Here is a 17,008-nt window from a genome sequence, read left to right as displayed (position 1 = left end):
AGACAGTGTGCTCTGTGGCCAAGTTTTTTTCAACCTTGTTGAAAGTAAAAAGAACCGTATTAACCACATTCAAGGTCTTTCCTCACGTTCTGTGAAGTTGTATATAAAGTTCTTGCAGATGGCACCATTTGCCACAGAAACAAATTAGTCTGTCAGGTTCACTTTGCACACACATTGAAGGCACTTTGCGCACACATTGAAGGCATAGATGTGACCATTTAGGTCAACTGCAAGTCTGTAGTACCTTTTTTATACCTGCAGGTGACATGTGACTGACCATAGTTAATTTTCCACATTTGTAATCACTGTTGCATTATTTTCAGTTGACGTAATGACATGGGCCTTTTTTAACTGGCTGATAGCTATGCCTTTCCACTGCACTTTCAATCAGGTCCTCGTTTAACAAAATATTTTCATCACCTTTGCACTCTCATTTAAAGGTCACGATGGAAAGACTAAGAACACTCGAACAAATCTCCTTGTCTCTTTTCATCATGCTGTTTCCACAATAATGAACCTTACCACCTTATTCATTCTTAGTTTTGCTCTGTTATTCTCTCAGCTTCATGATTAAGTTGTCTCACATGAACACATTGCTCAGCCAAGGGATCCAGTAAGCGTAAACACGTGTTTGTGTATGGTACAACACAAAGTTTATTATTGTTTCACAGAGCAGCAATCGCTCAAAGCACTAATGATATCCATGTGCATCCTTAACTCTTAACGACAACAGAGTCTCATTTCCCACCGCATTCAGACAATAATAGTCTCACTTTATAGAGCTGCTATTCCCTTCACTCAGGCTGGCAGAACACCAAGACTGTCTTAAATAAACAGAACATAAAATAGCCAACGGTATCGTCTTTTACAGCCATTTTAGTTGAAAGAGCATGATTACTAATTTATACCTTTATGAGGGCAGTAATGTGTCATTTCCAGAGCCTTATAAAAATCCCTAGATTAAACAAAAAAATATGCAAAATTCTTAAGAGAGGTAGAAAATCCTTAAATGTAGAGTGAATTCATAGGGTTGGCATCACTGCTGAGTCATCGACTCTCGCAGCTTGAAGTAAAGCCCCTATATCTTCGGAAAAGTACAGCGTTCTTTTGAGCTGCGCCGCTTCCTCTTCTCCCAGCCGGAGCTTCTTTTCTCTTCGGGTGGATGCGGCCAAGAACCGGTTTTCGCCGCTTGGTGCCATTTTGGATGTGCCAAAGCACCACTGTTTTGCTTGTTCGCCGCATGCAAAGTAAGACGTGAGAGAGCCTTTCTCTCAAAAGTGGTTAATGTTTCGAGTTTTATGATTATCGCGGCTGTTCTCAAGCGCAGCCCGTGTCTGCAACAGTGTGCACGTCGCGTGTACTCTTTATAAAATTAACGGCTGGTACTTGCAAAAATAATGAAAAAAAAAAGCTTTGTTGCAATACTTATGCCGAACTTTTTCAATGCTTTGAGGTGATACTGTGTGTTGAGTTTAGAGAATATATCGCTAGACATGGGCAAGTGGTAATTTTGACAGCGATGACGCGACTGCGTTTTTAGACCTTACATCACAGCCTCATCTTGGCCGTCCAGCAATTTGAAATAGTTTCCGTGCGCAAGAGCGACCTTTATTACCTACATTATCTACAATGCCCATGAAGACATGTAAAACCTCGAGACAATGCTTGCAAACTGCACCGCAGATGACAAACATCCCAGAACGGCGTACTGCGTGCACAAGTCATTGGACAGGCAGAGGAAAGATAGCATGTGAAATATCACAAAGTTCTGAGCGAGCACTTCTATGGGCATTGTTTACATTGCTGCAGTTAAAAAATATCAAGATAGTTTGTACACACGGGAACTATTCCTTCCCAAACGGCATGGCTCAAGACACTGCAGCTGTAATTTAAATATTTCTAACCGGTTCAATAATTACCGTGCCGTGTTTCATTATCATCATCATCATCATCAGCCTGACTACGTCCACTGCAGGACAAAGGCCTCTCCCATGTTCCGCCAGTTAACCCGGTCCTGTGCTTGCTGCTGCCAATTTATACCCGCAAACTTCTTAATCTCATCTGCCCACCTAACCTTCTGTCTCCCCCTAACCCGCTTGCCTTCTCTGGGAATCCAGTCAGTTACCCGTAACGACCAGCGGTTATCCTGTCTACGCGCTACATGCCCGGCCCACATCCATTTCTTCTTCTTGATTTCAGCTATGATATCCTTGACCCCCGTTTGTTCCCTAATTCACTCGGCTCTTTGACATTGCTGCAGTTATAAAATATCTGTACACACGGGAACTATTCCTTCCCAAACGGCATGGCTCAAGACACCGCAGCTGTAATTTAAATATTTCTTACCGGTTAAATAGTTAGCGTGCCGAGTTTACTGAATTTAAGTTCAACCTGTTCTCAATAAACCCAGTTATGTGTATCAAGGCCAGATACACAAGGAAACACTACGCTGCGAAAAGTTTAAATGACGTGCAATTCGCTACAGCTTGTGCATAACTTGCAGCAGCTCTTCTGCCATAATATTGATGGTGAATGCACCCAGTCTTGCTGAGAAAATCAATGCAGAAGAATTATTACATAAAGCCGTATGCGAGGCATGGCCATGGCTGTACAGGAGCGGCTGTAACTATTGCAGCAGCGATAGCACGCCATCGGCTCGAAAGCAAACTGCATGCTCGTGGCGCATTACAGGGGGCGCCAGTGTCACAAGTGAAAAAAGAAAATCACAGCATATGCACGGAGTCAATGATGATGAGTGAGGCAAAGCCATCGTCAGCCCGTCCGTGCTTTCGTCTGTTCGTTCTTGCTTTCATCCGTCCACGCGACCATCCGTGCTTTCATCCATGCGTCCATCCGTCTGTCCGTGCATCCATCCATCCGTACGTCCGCGTGTCCGTCCATCTGTTCATCCGTCTTTTAGTCTGTCTGTCCATCCGTACGTGCGTCCATCTAGTGAACACTCCAAGTACCACATTCTCACATCCCCTGTGGCACATACCTGCTCCGCGCGTCCGTCCATCCGTCCGTCCGTCTGCTAGTCTGTCTGTTTGTCTGTCCATGCTTCCGTCCGTGCATCCATCTAGTGAACACTCCAACTACCGCCATCTCCCATCTCGAATCCCAGTAGCTACGTACGACAACGACAAAGGATGGACAGACCCACGCCTTAAGGAGCTTCACCCATAAAAAGCAATGCGCCAGAGAGGAGGCCGTGTGGGGGAGAACAGATGGCGGTACTTTTACGAAGTATTGGGGTTTTAGCCTGAAACCAAACGCGGTGCCATCTATTGCCACGTGCTATCACGAGAGCACGGGAAGAGGCAAGGGGATCGGCAGTATGGCGAAAATGCCTGGCAAATGGTCGCGGGTGCACAGGAGCTAGCACAAAAGTAAACATGCCCACCAAGGCACCCAGGCAGGCTACAGTCCGGTGATTTCCAAAGGGTACACGTACGAAGGGAAAACACATGCTTACTGTGCACTGCCTGCCCCGCCGCGGCGGTCTAGTGGCTAAGGTACTCGGCTGCTGACCCGCAGGTTGCGGGATCAAATCCCAGCTGCGGCGGCTGCATTTTCGATGGTGGCGGAAATGTTGTAGGCCCGTGTGCAGAGATTTGGGCGCACATTAAAGAACCCCAGGTGGTCGAAATTTCTGGAGCCCTCCACTATGGCGTCTCTCATAATTATATGGTGGTTTTGGGATGTTAAACCCCACATATCATCATCATGCCGTGCGCTGCCTGAGGAGAGAGAGAGCGTCCCCAGCGTGCATGAGACTTGGTCTTGCCGACTCTCGCAGCCCGAGACTATGCACCCGCGTGTAGCGCCATCTATCACCATGCACCGTCACGAGTACGCGTGAGGAGGCAAGGGGAGTGGCACTACGGCAAAAATGCCTGCAAAGTGGTCATGGGGGAACCGGAGCTAGCACAAAGTTAAAAAACATGCCCGCGGAGAATGCTAAGGCACCCAGGCAGGTAGGCTACAGTCCAGCGATTGTTAAAGAGGACGCGGATGAAGGGGAGAGAGAGAGCGGCCCTGGCGTGCATGTAGCTCGGTCTCACCGGCTCTCGTGGCCTGAGACCACGAACTATGCTTGAATGCCTCGATGTCCTCCTCGACCTCAGGTCATCAGGTGAGGAGGATATCGAGGCACCCGACGCTTGTGCGGCGTCATCTATCGCCACGCACTGTCACAAAAACGCGGGAGAAGGCAAGGGGAGCGGCAGTACGGCGGAAATGCCCGCGAAATGGTTGCAAGCACACCTCAGATTCCCACGAGGTGTGTGCTTTCTAGAGCACCTTTACTGTTCTTAAAAAAGAAATCCCTAAGTTTGAGGAAGAGCCAGAAGTCGTAGGGTGCAAGAACTGGACTATTGGCAGGATGAGGCAGAATGTATATTAACCTAAGTTTGTGGCTTGTGTGCAGACTAGCATTGCAGCAATATTGGCTGAATGAGATTGCGTGTAAATCTGACCTGCAGTCACTCTCGGGTGCCAGCTTATCAGCCTGACTTTATTGTCTCAGCATTTTTCAAAACTTCACTATGCTCGTTGTTTAAAGGGGCCCTGCAACACTTTTTGAGCATGGTCAGGAAGCGCTGCCGATCAGTAGTACAGGCTCCCAAGAACACGCAAGCAAAATGTTATATCGCAGCACGCAGCCTGCAATTCACAATAAATCATCAAAGTCAGCTAAAGATTACTTTCTCTTCGCTCAACGAATCACGGAATAAGCCCAAAAATCACTCTTAGTAAGCCCATCTATCAGCCATTGGCTTATTCGAACATGGCGCGCTCGGTTGTTGCAGAGATCACCGCGAGAGGCCGTCACTTGTCCATGCATGCCCGCGATCGCACTGAAAAAGCCGCATATTAGAAGAAAAAAAAAAAGGAAAAAGTGCTTAAGGTCACAAGGCGCGCAGGACGTTTTTTTTTTTTTTTTTTTTTTTTTGCCCCTCCCATCCCTCCCTGCTTAGCTTACAGCGCTTTTGTCGGGACGAGAGAAAAGAGAATGCCATTGCAGTGTATGACAAATCTTTGTAACTCTGCTCGTACTGAACGGATTTTTAATATTTTTGCAGCATGGGATTTGTGAAGTAGTACGCTTTTCCAGTGAATTAATTCTATGCTTACTCAAAAAAGTGTTTCAGGGCCCCTTTAAAGGGACCTTGACAATTTTGTACAAACACATTTGGGCTTGTAGACCGAGGGTTGTTTAGAGACACATTTGAGCTCTCTGTGTAAACTGTGTAATTTGTTACGTTTCTGAGAGACTTGCGCTACCACAACCGCTATCTTGGAATCACTGTTAAAAATCACTGCCACTCAGGGGAAAAACACTAACTACGCTAGAAACTACACATTAGTGCTTACAGAATGTGCTAGGTGGTGCAACTAGTTCATAAGAACACCAGTATTTTTATTTTTTTCTCTTGGCGTGTTCAAGGTACCGCTGACTTATGTTCTATAGGTGTGATAACGAAAGAGTTGATGGTATTGCACTGTATATTGAACTTGTGTAGCGAAAAATGTCTTTCTTTTATATCAGTAAATGGTCTAATAAGTGGGTAGGTTTGACTGTTTATTAACCCTAATCCTGCTTCATTTTCAAAAAAAAGTGCATGAAGTAATAGTATGACTTTTATTAAACTTTTTGACGTGGGCGCCGTCATAGTGCCTAGCGGGCGGCTCCGTCCCTGGTCTGGCAACTCACTGGAGCATGCGAAGCTCCATGTTTCTATGGAAGGTATGCATACAATTGCAGTTGCAGTCATTTTTTTTTTTTTTTCGTTCAGGCATGCTGAATTCCGTCACAAATGGTACAGCATATGTAGAAAATGAGTCTGTGAGACATCCTGGAAGTTTTCATTCATTTAGGGGTCAAATATGATAATGGTTGCCAGTCCGGCCCTCTTCGCCCGATGGAATGGTCTATATAACCAATCGCTGAATGCACTAAGCATTCTTCATAATGCATCCTCAATCGCCACAAATATTTTCTACTTCTTGTTCTTTTGGTGTATATAATATAACATGGGAAGCTTTGATATATGCTGACCTTTTCTAGTCTTTTACAAAGTTTTGAATTTTCCACTTTTTTTATGTGCAACACTATTTCAGGCAGTACTTCGTAGTGCTCTTCAAAGATCAGCCTTTTGAACTGTGGGATTTACGAAGCCTGACCCTTCTACGAACCATGCCAGACAGCTTTCCCTGTGTAACAGCATTAGTAAGTTTTGGTGAACTTATTCTGGCCTGCTATTCTTTATGTACATGTAATGTGTGTCTTCACATTTTGCATACACACGGTCATGGCACTGAATGACAACATTGAGGTGAGCACCAGAATGTGTGTGGGCTGCCACAGGGACGTAGGCAGATTTTTTTTGTGTGTGTGGGGGAGAGGAGGTTAGACCACTACAATTTGAAGTGGTGCCTGGTCCGTAGATGTGATCGAGCGTCATTCTGTGCTTTGTATAATATGGGGGGGGGGTGAATTTGAGAAGGGGGGGAGGGGCATGGGCCCGGTGTGCCAACCCCTGACTACACCACTGGGCTGCAGCAACGTTGTATGCCTAGCCCTACTAAGTGTAAGCTGTGTATACATAGCATCTATCCAATGACAGCAGCATGATGAACATGTTGTGATATGTGGAGTTGAGGTGGGGCATTGGCATGCTAATGTTTTTGTCATATTAGCACAAAATTAAATATCAGTCATACTTTACTAGCCCATTGAGCCATTTCTTTCCTTCACCTGTGGTAGTAATGTAAATGTAGCAGGTAGATCAATACAGTATAGACCGCTTCTAACGGAAGTTGTGGGAGTTGTGAATATCGACACTATAAGCGATATCGCACTTTAATCAAAACAACCTTCTTCAAGGGCCGCACTTGTGAAAAATGTGTTGAGCATGCAGCTTCGCGTGTCCAAGAATTGAAGCATTCGATGCGTGGTGCTTACAACCATCTAAATTTTGAAATCTTAAAAAAAATAGTGTCCAAAGACACACGTTGCCAACAAAGTGAATGTGAAAAGGGGGGTGTCTAACAAAAGAAAACATAGTTGTAGGTATTTGTTGACTACTTCTCAGATCGCCTCGACTATGTGCATTGCGCATAAACTACGTCGCATCAAGTTCGAAATTTCGAGTGCTGAAAGACGCCGATTGTTTGATTTCACAGGTGCGCAGCCGATTTCAAGTAATCACAAATCACTACTCAAGTGCTACACGTGCCACTCTCGTTTTTATTAGCAATATGCATCCCTTCTCTTGAAATGCAGCCACCTCAAAAAGTTTTGTTAATTCTGTACCAACCTCAACATATAAATAGCACATCACTGCAACCGTCACCAAAACTCAACCAACACTGATTAGGCCTAGCCTGCCGTTCAGTATGCTGTCGCGGGAAGTTTGTCCAAAACATGATGAAGAGCTGGAGTAAAAAAAATCGCACTCAAGCACTGAACCATGAACAGCATGCTACGAAGTTTGAGTTAGCGGCTGAGAGATCAAGGACGATGAAAACTCGCCAAGCTTACATAAGACCGCATTCTGGCAGCAAAGGCAAAAGCTTGTGTCACAAAGCGGTAAAAGGTTTTAAATTTACAGACGAGGTAGCAAATGCAGTATCTGTAGCAAGCTTGATAACGACGACACTTTTACTAACAGGAAACTGTTAAATGCCAACTGCAACGAAGCTGTGCACCCTCCAAAAAGCCGATTCATAAGCAGTCTAGCTGGAGACAATGCTGCTTGTCAAATTTCACTATCGAAATGCAAGTAGTTTACCCAAGAAAAACACTTGTTACCAACGCAATTTCCGATACCGGAAATGACACCATTACAGTTGACCGGAAGTGAGGTAGACAGCAGCTCAACAGATCAACAGATGCAGGCGAATTGTCTGCTCTGCATTCTGAAGTATTCACTTCGCAGCCGTGTCCCAGAGTTTTCTCTTTAAGTAGTAACCAAAAAACCAAAAATGTCAACATGCACTGTGAAGAATACATTATCAAAAAAGCTCATTAAGGCACGTAACAAAATAACGGCTGCCCGCTTCGTGCCTACCGACTTGTCCTGCTGTTTTGGTGAAGTCGCTGGTTCACAATGAATGATGTCAATCGCTTACACTTCGAATATTCTCACTTCATTAATAGGCTACGAATGATAAGACGGCGTTGTTTCTTATACTGGTGCTCGGTTTGACGCACTCTCATGTCTACCAAAAGCATCCCTTCATTTCTGAAAACACTTGTCTGACTGCACCAAAAAACTTTACATTAAACCTATTGTCGCAGTTCAACATAAGCAGTGCACCGAGACGTTGAGTCCGAGAACCGACGGCGTGTGTTTTTATGCAGGAGGCAAGAGCAGGCGAGCAAAACAAAAGCACGTCGTCTTCTTCAGTCCCCCTTTTCACGAGGCTGTTGGTGCGCACATCGTCTTCGTTCTTTGTTTCGGGCGCGGCATTTGCCTCCCCTTAAAAGAGCATCGCCCCAATGCTATAGCTGAGACAGTAATTTGCGCATGAAGTCACTTTGTAGAAGCGACGGTGCCTCACAGAGTCACTCGCTGACGTATGGCTTAATGCGCACTACGTGCACAAGCTCAGGTCGGTGCTGGCGACGCCTTGAACATTTTGGGCTATCCGGGACGACTTCATAGGTAACGTCACTTAGTACCTTCTGAGCAATTTTTCGGATAGTCCCCATCTTCATACAGGCGTCCACACCCATACCCTGCCCCGGTTTCGTATGTTACAGGTGTGGGACGTTGGTTATAGCGGCCTGCGTCGTACTCTTGCTGTTGGTATATTCGCAGACGTGTGAGCTGCCTGGCTTCCTCTGCGCATTGAGTAAACGCGTCAGCACTCGTTTCGTTGTCATCGCATTCGTGTGGCAGCATCGCGTCTAACATCGTTCTTACTTCTCGTCCGTGAACAAGGCTGAATGGGGTCATCCGTGTGGTTTCTTGTTTCGCATTATTGTATGCGAACGTTATGTAAAGGAGAATCTCGTCCCAGTTTTTGTGTTCGAAGTCCACATACATTGAAAGAATGTCTTCCAGAGTTTTGTTAAGTCGCTCGGTCAACCCGTTGGTTTGTGGATTGTAAGCTGTCGACTTGCGATGAATAGTACCGCTGAGCACCAACACATGATCTAAAAGCGCGGCCGTGAATGCGGTTCCGTGATCTGTTATAATGATAGATGGCGCACCGTGTCTCGGCACAATGTTCTCTATGAAGAACCGGGCTACCTCCTCTGCTGTGCCTCTCTGAGTGGCTTTTGTCTCGGCGTAGCGAGTAAGGTAGTCGGTCGCCACTATAACCCAGCGGTTACCAACACTAGAGGTGGGAAGTGGGCCCAAAAGGTCCATTCCGATCTGGTCAAATGGCGTTGTCGGGATCTGGACAGGGTGTAGCAAACTGGCTCGTTTCCTTGGAGGTGACTTGCGCCGCTGGCAATTGAGGCAGGTCCGAACATGATGCTTCACCGTAGCGGTGAGTCTAGGCCAGTAATATCTCCCTCGAACTCTGCTTAGTGTGCGCGTGTAGCCTAAATGTCCAGATGTTACCTCATTGTGGCACGCTTGCAACACCTCAGAACGAAGAGTGGTAGGGACGACAAGCAGGTAGGTGGACCCGTCTGACGAGAAGTTCATTTTGTAAAGGACATTGTTTTGCAGACAGAACGACGATAGTCCTCTTGTAAAGGCTGTGGGTGCATTCTGGCTTCGTCCTTCTAAATAATTAATCAAGCCAAGTAGCTCAGGATCGTCATGCTGGTGATCTGCGATGGTTGACGTGTCGAGGATTCCGAGGAACGCTGTCTCTTCATCAAAAGCAGCAGCCTATTGGTGATCGAGATAGGCAGTCGGCGTCCGTGTGTCGTTTTCCCGACTTTGCCGTCCTTCTTTTTCACTAGAACAACAGGTGATGCCCAGGGGCTTTTTGACGGTTAAATGACGTCATCTTCAAGCATTTTTGTTACCTGCTGTTCTATTGCTTCTCGTTCTTTTGAAGCCACACGGTACGGATTTTCATGGATTGGTCTAGCCGTGTCCTCTGTGATGATTCGGTGCTTGGTCAAGGACGTCCGGCCAACTTTCGAGGTCGACGCAAAACAGTCATGGAACTCGTCTAGCAGCACAAGCAGGCGTTCCCGCTGTTGCTGAGTTAAAGTAGGGCTGATTTCAAGGTTAGGTGCTAGGTCACGTGGGTCTTGTGCAGGTATTGCTTCGAGTGCTGAAAAGCAGTCACAAACATCTGCGATCTCGTCGAAATGTGGCAACGTTGTGCGTTTTGGAAGGTGCCGTCGCTCGGAGGTGAAATTGGTCAACAGCAAGTTCGTTCGGCCGTCGGTGACATTGAATATTCCTCTTGCTACGGAAATCCCGTGTGTGAAAAGCAGCGAGGTTAGTTGGTCGGCGACTCCTTCACCGTCGAACGGTACGTCACATGCTACTGAAACGAGGATACATGATCGAGGCGGCACGACTATATTGTGGTCTTTGAGACGAAAGGATTTGTGCTCTGGTGACGTAGGATCAGTCAGACGAGCACTCTCGTAAAATGAAACCACGCGGTCCGGGATGTTGATTATTGCGCCATGCTCCCTGAGAAAGTCCATTCCTATAATTAAATCTTTGCAGCACTCTGGGAGAACAATGAAAGTCGCGACGAAAGAAGAATCTCCTATGCTGATTCTTGCTGTGCATCTTTCAGTAGGGAGCAGCAATTGACCACCCGCTGTTCTTATATGTGGTCCTGTCCATGGCGTTCTTACTTTTCTAAGATGATCAGCCAGCTTGCGACTTATTATGGAAAAATCAGCACCCGTATCGACTAAGGCCGTCACTTGCTCTCCGTCAATAATTACATTGAGGTCGGCGCTCACCATTTCGTCGTTGTTAATATTCGTCGGCGTCAAGTCGTTCTGTAGCGGCAGTACTGGGTACTTTTTATCGTCTTGTGGTCGGGCTGCGACCTTACCCCGAGAGGTCGCCGCCTTTAGTTTCCCCCTGTAAGGGCTGAGCGACCTTGTTCCCCGAAGGTCAGCAAAAGTACGTCGATTCGGTGACGATGCCTGGGCAGGGGATGGAGAGCGTGACCTGTGGGCGGAATTGGGCTGGCGATTAGGAGGCGACTCGTGATAGGGAGACCACGTTGTTGTAGGTCCTCGAAAACCAGGGTCGTCATGGCGAACAATGTAGTCGTCATTGGTCGGCGACCGTCGTACCCTGGACGAGACGGGCGAAGCGATGTGTCGCGGTACCAACAATAGCGAGCTATATGGCCGGCAGCACCACAGTTGAAGCAGAGAGGGCGCCGATCGACGGTGCGCCAAGCGTCCGTTCTGCGGAATTGTGGGCGTCTTATGTCCTCTCGTGGTGGTGAGTAAGGCGCGGCAAGTGGTGGCTGGTAGCATGGAGACATCGGAGACATGGGCTGACGTCTGAAAGCCTCCTGCAATGGTTGCGACGAAGGTGCGGCTGTAGGTGGCTGGTAGTATGATGTAATAGGTGGGACGGGTGGTGGTCGGCGGACAGCGTCGGCGTAACTCAGTTGACACTGATCACGACCAAGATCAGCTGCTGAAAAAGCGTGCCTAAGTTCGTCACAAACGACTGCGGCAACGGCGATCACTGGTGTATCCACTGGAGGAGTCCAAAGCTTCTGAATTTCTTCGCGGACAATATCTCTGATAAGGTCACGTAGGGAGCCCTGATTGTCCAGAGTCAATGAAGCGGCGTTGATTGGGGTGGTAGTGGACGAGTGATCATATTGCCTCGATCTTTGGTGCAGAGCATGCTCAATGGCAGTGGCTTCTCTTATAAAATCGGCCACGGTAGTTGGGGCATTGCGCACAAGTCCAGCGAACAGTTGTTCTTTCACGCCGCGCATAAGGTAGCGCAACTTCTTCTCCTCGGACATGTTGGGATCAGCCCGACGACAGAGGCGCGTCACGTCTTCAGCAAACATTGCCACAGTTTCGTTAGGTTTTTGAAGCCTTAACTCGAGCAACTGCTGAGCCCGCTCTCGACGGTCGACGCTAGCAAAGGTGTCAATCAGCTGCTGACGAAAGTCATCCCATGTATATATACGGCCTTCTCGATTCTCAAGCCACGTGTGAGCGCCGTCATCAAGAGTGAAATACGTGCGGGCGAGCTTCTGTTGAGCATTCCACTGGTTGATGTCGGCAACGCGTTCGTAATGCTCAAGCCAATCTTCAACATCTTCGTGTGGGGCACCACTGAAGCGATCAGGCACAAGTGGCTGAAGAAGTGTTACCTGGGCTGGATTGGAAACGGGGCTGCCTTGTATCCCTTGGACCAACTGTGGCTGGCTAGCGGAGGCCATTGGTAGAGGTACGTAATGCCTGGTAGAATGTTCGTCGAAGGAGGTCAGCTCAGGAGATAGGCCTAGCAACCGCTGACTGAAGCGGTGCACTGGTGTCGTAACAGGTGGCTGCGTGTCGGGATTTGATGAACGGCTCCCAGATGGGGTGTTGAGCATCGGCAGGCTTGCTACCCAGCGCCTCCACCAGTGTCGCGGTTCAACGTAAGCAGTGCACCGAGACGTTGAGTCCGACAACCGACAGCGTGTGTTTTTATGCAGGAGCCAAGAGCAGGCGAGCAAAACAAAAGCACGTCGTCTTCTTCAGTCCCCCTTTTCACGAGGCTGTTGGCGCACCCATCGTCTTCATTCTTTGTTTCGGGTGCGGCACTATTGTAGCTTAATTCATTTTTTTATAATACATTTATGGGCTTAAACTGCTTTGAACTGAGCAAAATAACATTTCTCTGCTTTGACTACTTTCAACTAGAAGCGGCGAGCCGATCAGTTTTTGGAGCTTCGATTACACGATCATGGATGGCACAGCTAGTCTAGCACTTCGCGGGGCATTGTTTTATCTTCTTTTTTTAGTAGCATTACGCTGTAATTTAGCGAACATAACTAGCTAACACAGGCATTTTGTGCTAGACTGAAGCTGTCTAATATGAATACATGTCGTCGTTGGCGCTTCTCCAAACTCCGGTCGGGGCTTCTCGCTGTTGTGTAGGTCATGGTTCAATGTTGAAGGCACTGCTTCAGGATCAACGTTCTTTTCAGTTTCTATAGTATTTGGGTGGAGAGGCATCGGTAGTGTTTACATTCGTCATCTTCGAAGTGCGCCACGTAAAGCACCACGCTCTTCAACACATCCCATTTTTTTCTCCAATTCCCTCCCCCCTCCAGCTTTTGGAGCTTCATGTTTCCCGAAAAAGTGTGAAAGCTGGTCCCCAGCTGTAACATATGTTCCAGCAGTCTACGGCCCCGCATTTCGTACTACAAAAGAGTTAAATCCTCTGAATTATCTACTTGTAGAGGTGCATCACGCATAAAAGGAAAAAATGCGGCTGCAGGGAGGTCTGCTCACGAGCGATGGTCAGCTGTTACTGACATCATTTCTTTTTTTGCTCTATTTGTCTTGGCATACCGCTAGAGCTCCGCGTCATCTGCTAGCTGACCATTAGAGCCTGACTATAAATTAAGTATGTGATTGCAAGCTTCTTCACTCATTGTCATTGTTTACCCAACATATACTACGTATTCTGGGCCAATTCTGCCCTGGTAAAATTTCATTGCAGTTGGCCTCTAAGCGCAGTTGATAAGAATGGGATAGCACGTGCCCTGTTGAGCTGCACATGACCAGTACAAACGCTTATCCTACGCAGAGGAAACTACCCTCCTGGCCAGAAATGAACGCAGAATTGAAAGTCTTCATTATGAGATGCAAAATATGCTAAAAGTATGCCAAGCTCAGCAAACAGAAACTCTCTGGCTACATCCAGAACCAAGCTATCCATGGGAATGGGTTAAATGTGACATCTTCGAATTCAAATGAAAGAATTTTCTGGTTAAAGTCAATTATTACTGCAACTATTGGGAAGTGAACCAAATGAAATCATGGCCTCAAACTAAGTGATACTGAAACTAAGGACCCACTTTGCAATGTGCTGGGTATCAAGAATCCTGATAAGCATGAATGACCTGCCATTCAGCAGCAAAGAATTCAAAAACGACGTCAAGAGCTGGAACTTCGAACACAAAACGTGAAGCTCAGGTTACCCACGGGAAAATGCAAGGGCTGAATCAGCCATCATGAGGGCGAAAATGCTTCCTACAAAAAGCACATGGAAGCCACTCAGACCCACGAATGGCATTTGTTGATTAACTAAACACACCACTGCAAAAATAGAATGGTAGTCCAGCACAACTGTCAATGAATTGCCACACTAAAGATAGTGTAGCAACAGCTTTACAGCTACTGCTACCCGAAACAGTTGATGTGAGTTAAATAAGAATGCAGAAGAGGTGAACTACCATGATAGAAGGATACAACTACCATGAAGCGAAGGATTCACCAAGCCTTAAGAAAAGGTCAGTGGATGTCTTAGTTCAAACACTGAAAACAGGAGCGTGGGTCAAAGACACAATAATTAAGAGAATTTATGACAGGTCGTATGAAGTTCAGACAGAAGACAGCATCCTGGCAAGAAACCGAGTATTCATTAAAGCAAGCCCTTCCTCAGACAAACACAATGAAGTGAGTCAGCCAACTAGAGAGACAGATCAATCGAAGCACACTAAAACCTATGCCGAACCTCGAATAACCGTATAGCCGCCAAAGAGGCTCGTGTATTTCACCATAAGTTGAAGGATTTACTTCAGAAAAGAATGGATATAACAAGAAAAATCGACAGATGACACAACCATTGTTTTTAGTGTCTTACACAAGCCACATGCTCTTTTGGAATTCTCCACTTCCTCCTTCTCTAAGCAGGCACTGGGTTCAGTCTAGTTAGTACTGATCCATAACTTTTGTAAGTGCTAAATGCACGTATGTAAAACGATCGAAGCACTTGTTCTGTGTCCTTCACTCAGCTTACAGTTTATGTATGCGCATCTAGCACTTACAAAAGTTATGGACCCCCCTTCTCTGTCCATTTTCACCTCCTTCTTTTTGAGCTCACGAAGTATCAAGTGTCTGCTCCTCTGACTCGGCTTGTGGGTGGCCCTCTCACCTGAACTCTCCAGTCTGCATTCCTGCCTTCATATAGCCATACCTATACTTGAACTTCAATGCTTATTTAACGGCATCTTGCTTAATTAACGGCACCGTGACGATGAAAGGGAAATTAGTAAAGCACCACCCGAGTTTCACGTCTTGCTACGGGTCAGACGAATCTGTGAACCACAAAACTCGAATCCGCCTACTGCAGTGCTGTAAGCGAGAGACGCCATTCAGATGACAATTTCCAGCATCCTGTTTGTACTGGTAATAATAGAGGAAACAACATAAAATCAAACAATGAGAGACACTTGCGAGATGCTACGTGTCCAGTGGTTGCACGTCTGTTCTCCTGGTGGTTGTTGCTGCACCGATTGTGTACTAACTAGATAAGCGTTACGGTAATTTTCGCATTGCCGTCGGTGGCAATGCGAAAATTACTGGCAGCAAAAGTAGCCTTGTCCGAGCACAGTCGGACGATATAAGCTCACGCACGTTTCCCATCTCGTCCAGCCGTGTTCTGGTGCAGCGCCAGCTGTAAATTATACTTGCAATGATGGAACGCCACCACGTCGTCTGCCAGCACGGGTGGCCTGACGGGATGGCAGCACGCTCCATGGTCGACCTCCGCGGTCCCGCTGTGGCGTGCACTCGTGTCGTGGCCGGCCCAGCCGAACATAAGGCACCGCACGTGTGGTGCCTAGACGAACATACGACACCACACGAGAGCACAGAAAACGCCACCAATTTGAGCACGTAGGCTTGTACCACCTTCATCTTGTACCTTTTGTTAACCTAATTATGCTACTTGCCACCCTCTCACTGATGCTATAATATTCCTCTATGTTGCCAGCGATATTCTTGTGTACAAGAAAACTTGGTAGCATAGGACGTGTCCATTCTATGGCACTGTATAAGCCTCACTTGTCCTCCTAACTACGCTGAGCAGTATTAGATCCCATTTAACACCCTCTAGTTCCTCGAATAGCTCAGCTAGACTAGCCTTCCTAGATAGCATTCTAGGGTTGAAAGTAGCCAGGTTCAGGTTCTAATTGCAGCCTGTCCGGACCCAGAGATTCCTAGCACCCTCCGCTGCATCGCAGGTCTGACCGCCGCCTTGGACAGTTGCTTCGCAGCCGCTGGGGACTGATAATGAAGGGTTAATTCGTACTTTCATAAGGGAGGTAGTGGCCAAGTTCTGCATCAGGGTGGCCAATCTTGCTCTGGTGAGGAACTGCATTACTGCCAAGTGATCACCAGTAAGGTTGCACTCCAGACCTCTTCTTTTTTTTCTTTTTAATGATTCCTTTATCATGCTTTTTAAGTAAATGTACTATTGGGAATAGTCCAGTATCTGCATTCAAACCGAATTTCGTCATTACATGCTAAGCTGCTGCGCTAGCTCTAATTAGAGAGCTCTGATGCACTTTCTTAGCACTGTAGAATACCACCTGACAGCCTAGCAGCTCTCAGCTTTGTGGGGGTGCTAACACTTCTTGTAAAGTTGGTTGCGTTTTGTGGCGCACGTGTCTCGCGCAGAAGTCGCATTCTGTGGTCGCAATTATCGAGTTGTAGGTGGCGTGCTCACGAGCGTTTATCACCACCATCTCATCATCATGGTTAGATCGGTAATGCCGGCGGTGATGCCTGGTGGCAAGCCTGGGTGGCGGCACATCAGAAAGGAGCGGCGATTTTTGCGCGTGGCATTTGGCGTGAACGGTTGGTTGTCTTTCGCAGTGGGTCCCCGGCGCACGGCACCGTGGGTCGCCTGCCGGGGGCCCTCATGGTGAGTCAAGTGTTCACTGCCTTGTGTACGATATGTTTTTGAGTGTATAGTAATATTGTGCAAGGTTGTTTTAGCGTGTATAGTAATATTGTGTAAGGTTGTTTTAGCGTGTTGGTCACAATTGATGTATATTGATTCGGCTGACGATATCGTCGATCTAA

The 17,008-nt window shown here is 47.0% G+C and overlaps 1 protein-coding gene across 1 annotated transcript in view; it reads left to right on the top strand.

The window, feature by feature from the left end:
* The window catches only part of LOC119175662 (WD repeat-containing protein 11), a 243,095-nt gene that overhangs the window by 91,685 nt on the left and 134,402 nt on the right, over positions 1 to 17,008 (top strand). Inside the window, exon 13 of the mRNA XM_037426591.2 lies at positions 6,124 to 6,232. Coding sequence (XP_037282488.2) covers positions 6,124 to 6,232 — 109 coding nt within the window. The remainder of the gene's footprint in view (positions 1 to 6,123; positions 6,233 to 17,008) is intronic.

Source organism: Rhipicephalus microplus, chromosome X, assembly GCF_043290135.1.
Source record: "Rhipicephalus microplus isolate Deutch F79 chromosome X, USDA_Rmic, whole genome shotgun sequence".
NCBI lineage: Eukaryota > Metazoa > Arthropoda > Arachnida > Ixodida > Ixodidae > Rhipicephalus > Rhipicephalus microplus.
Note: the sequence above shows the minus strand (reverse complement) of the source record. Positions and strands in the feature narration are given on the sequence as shown.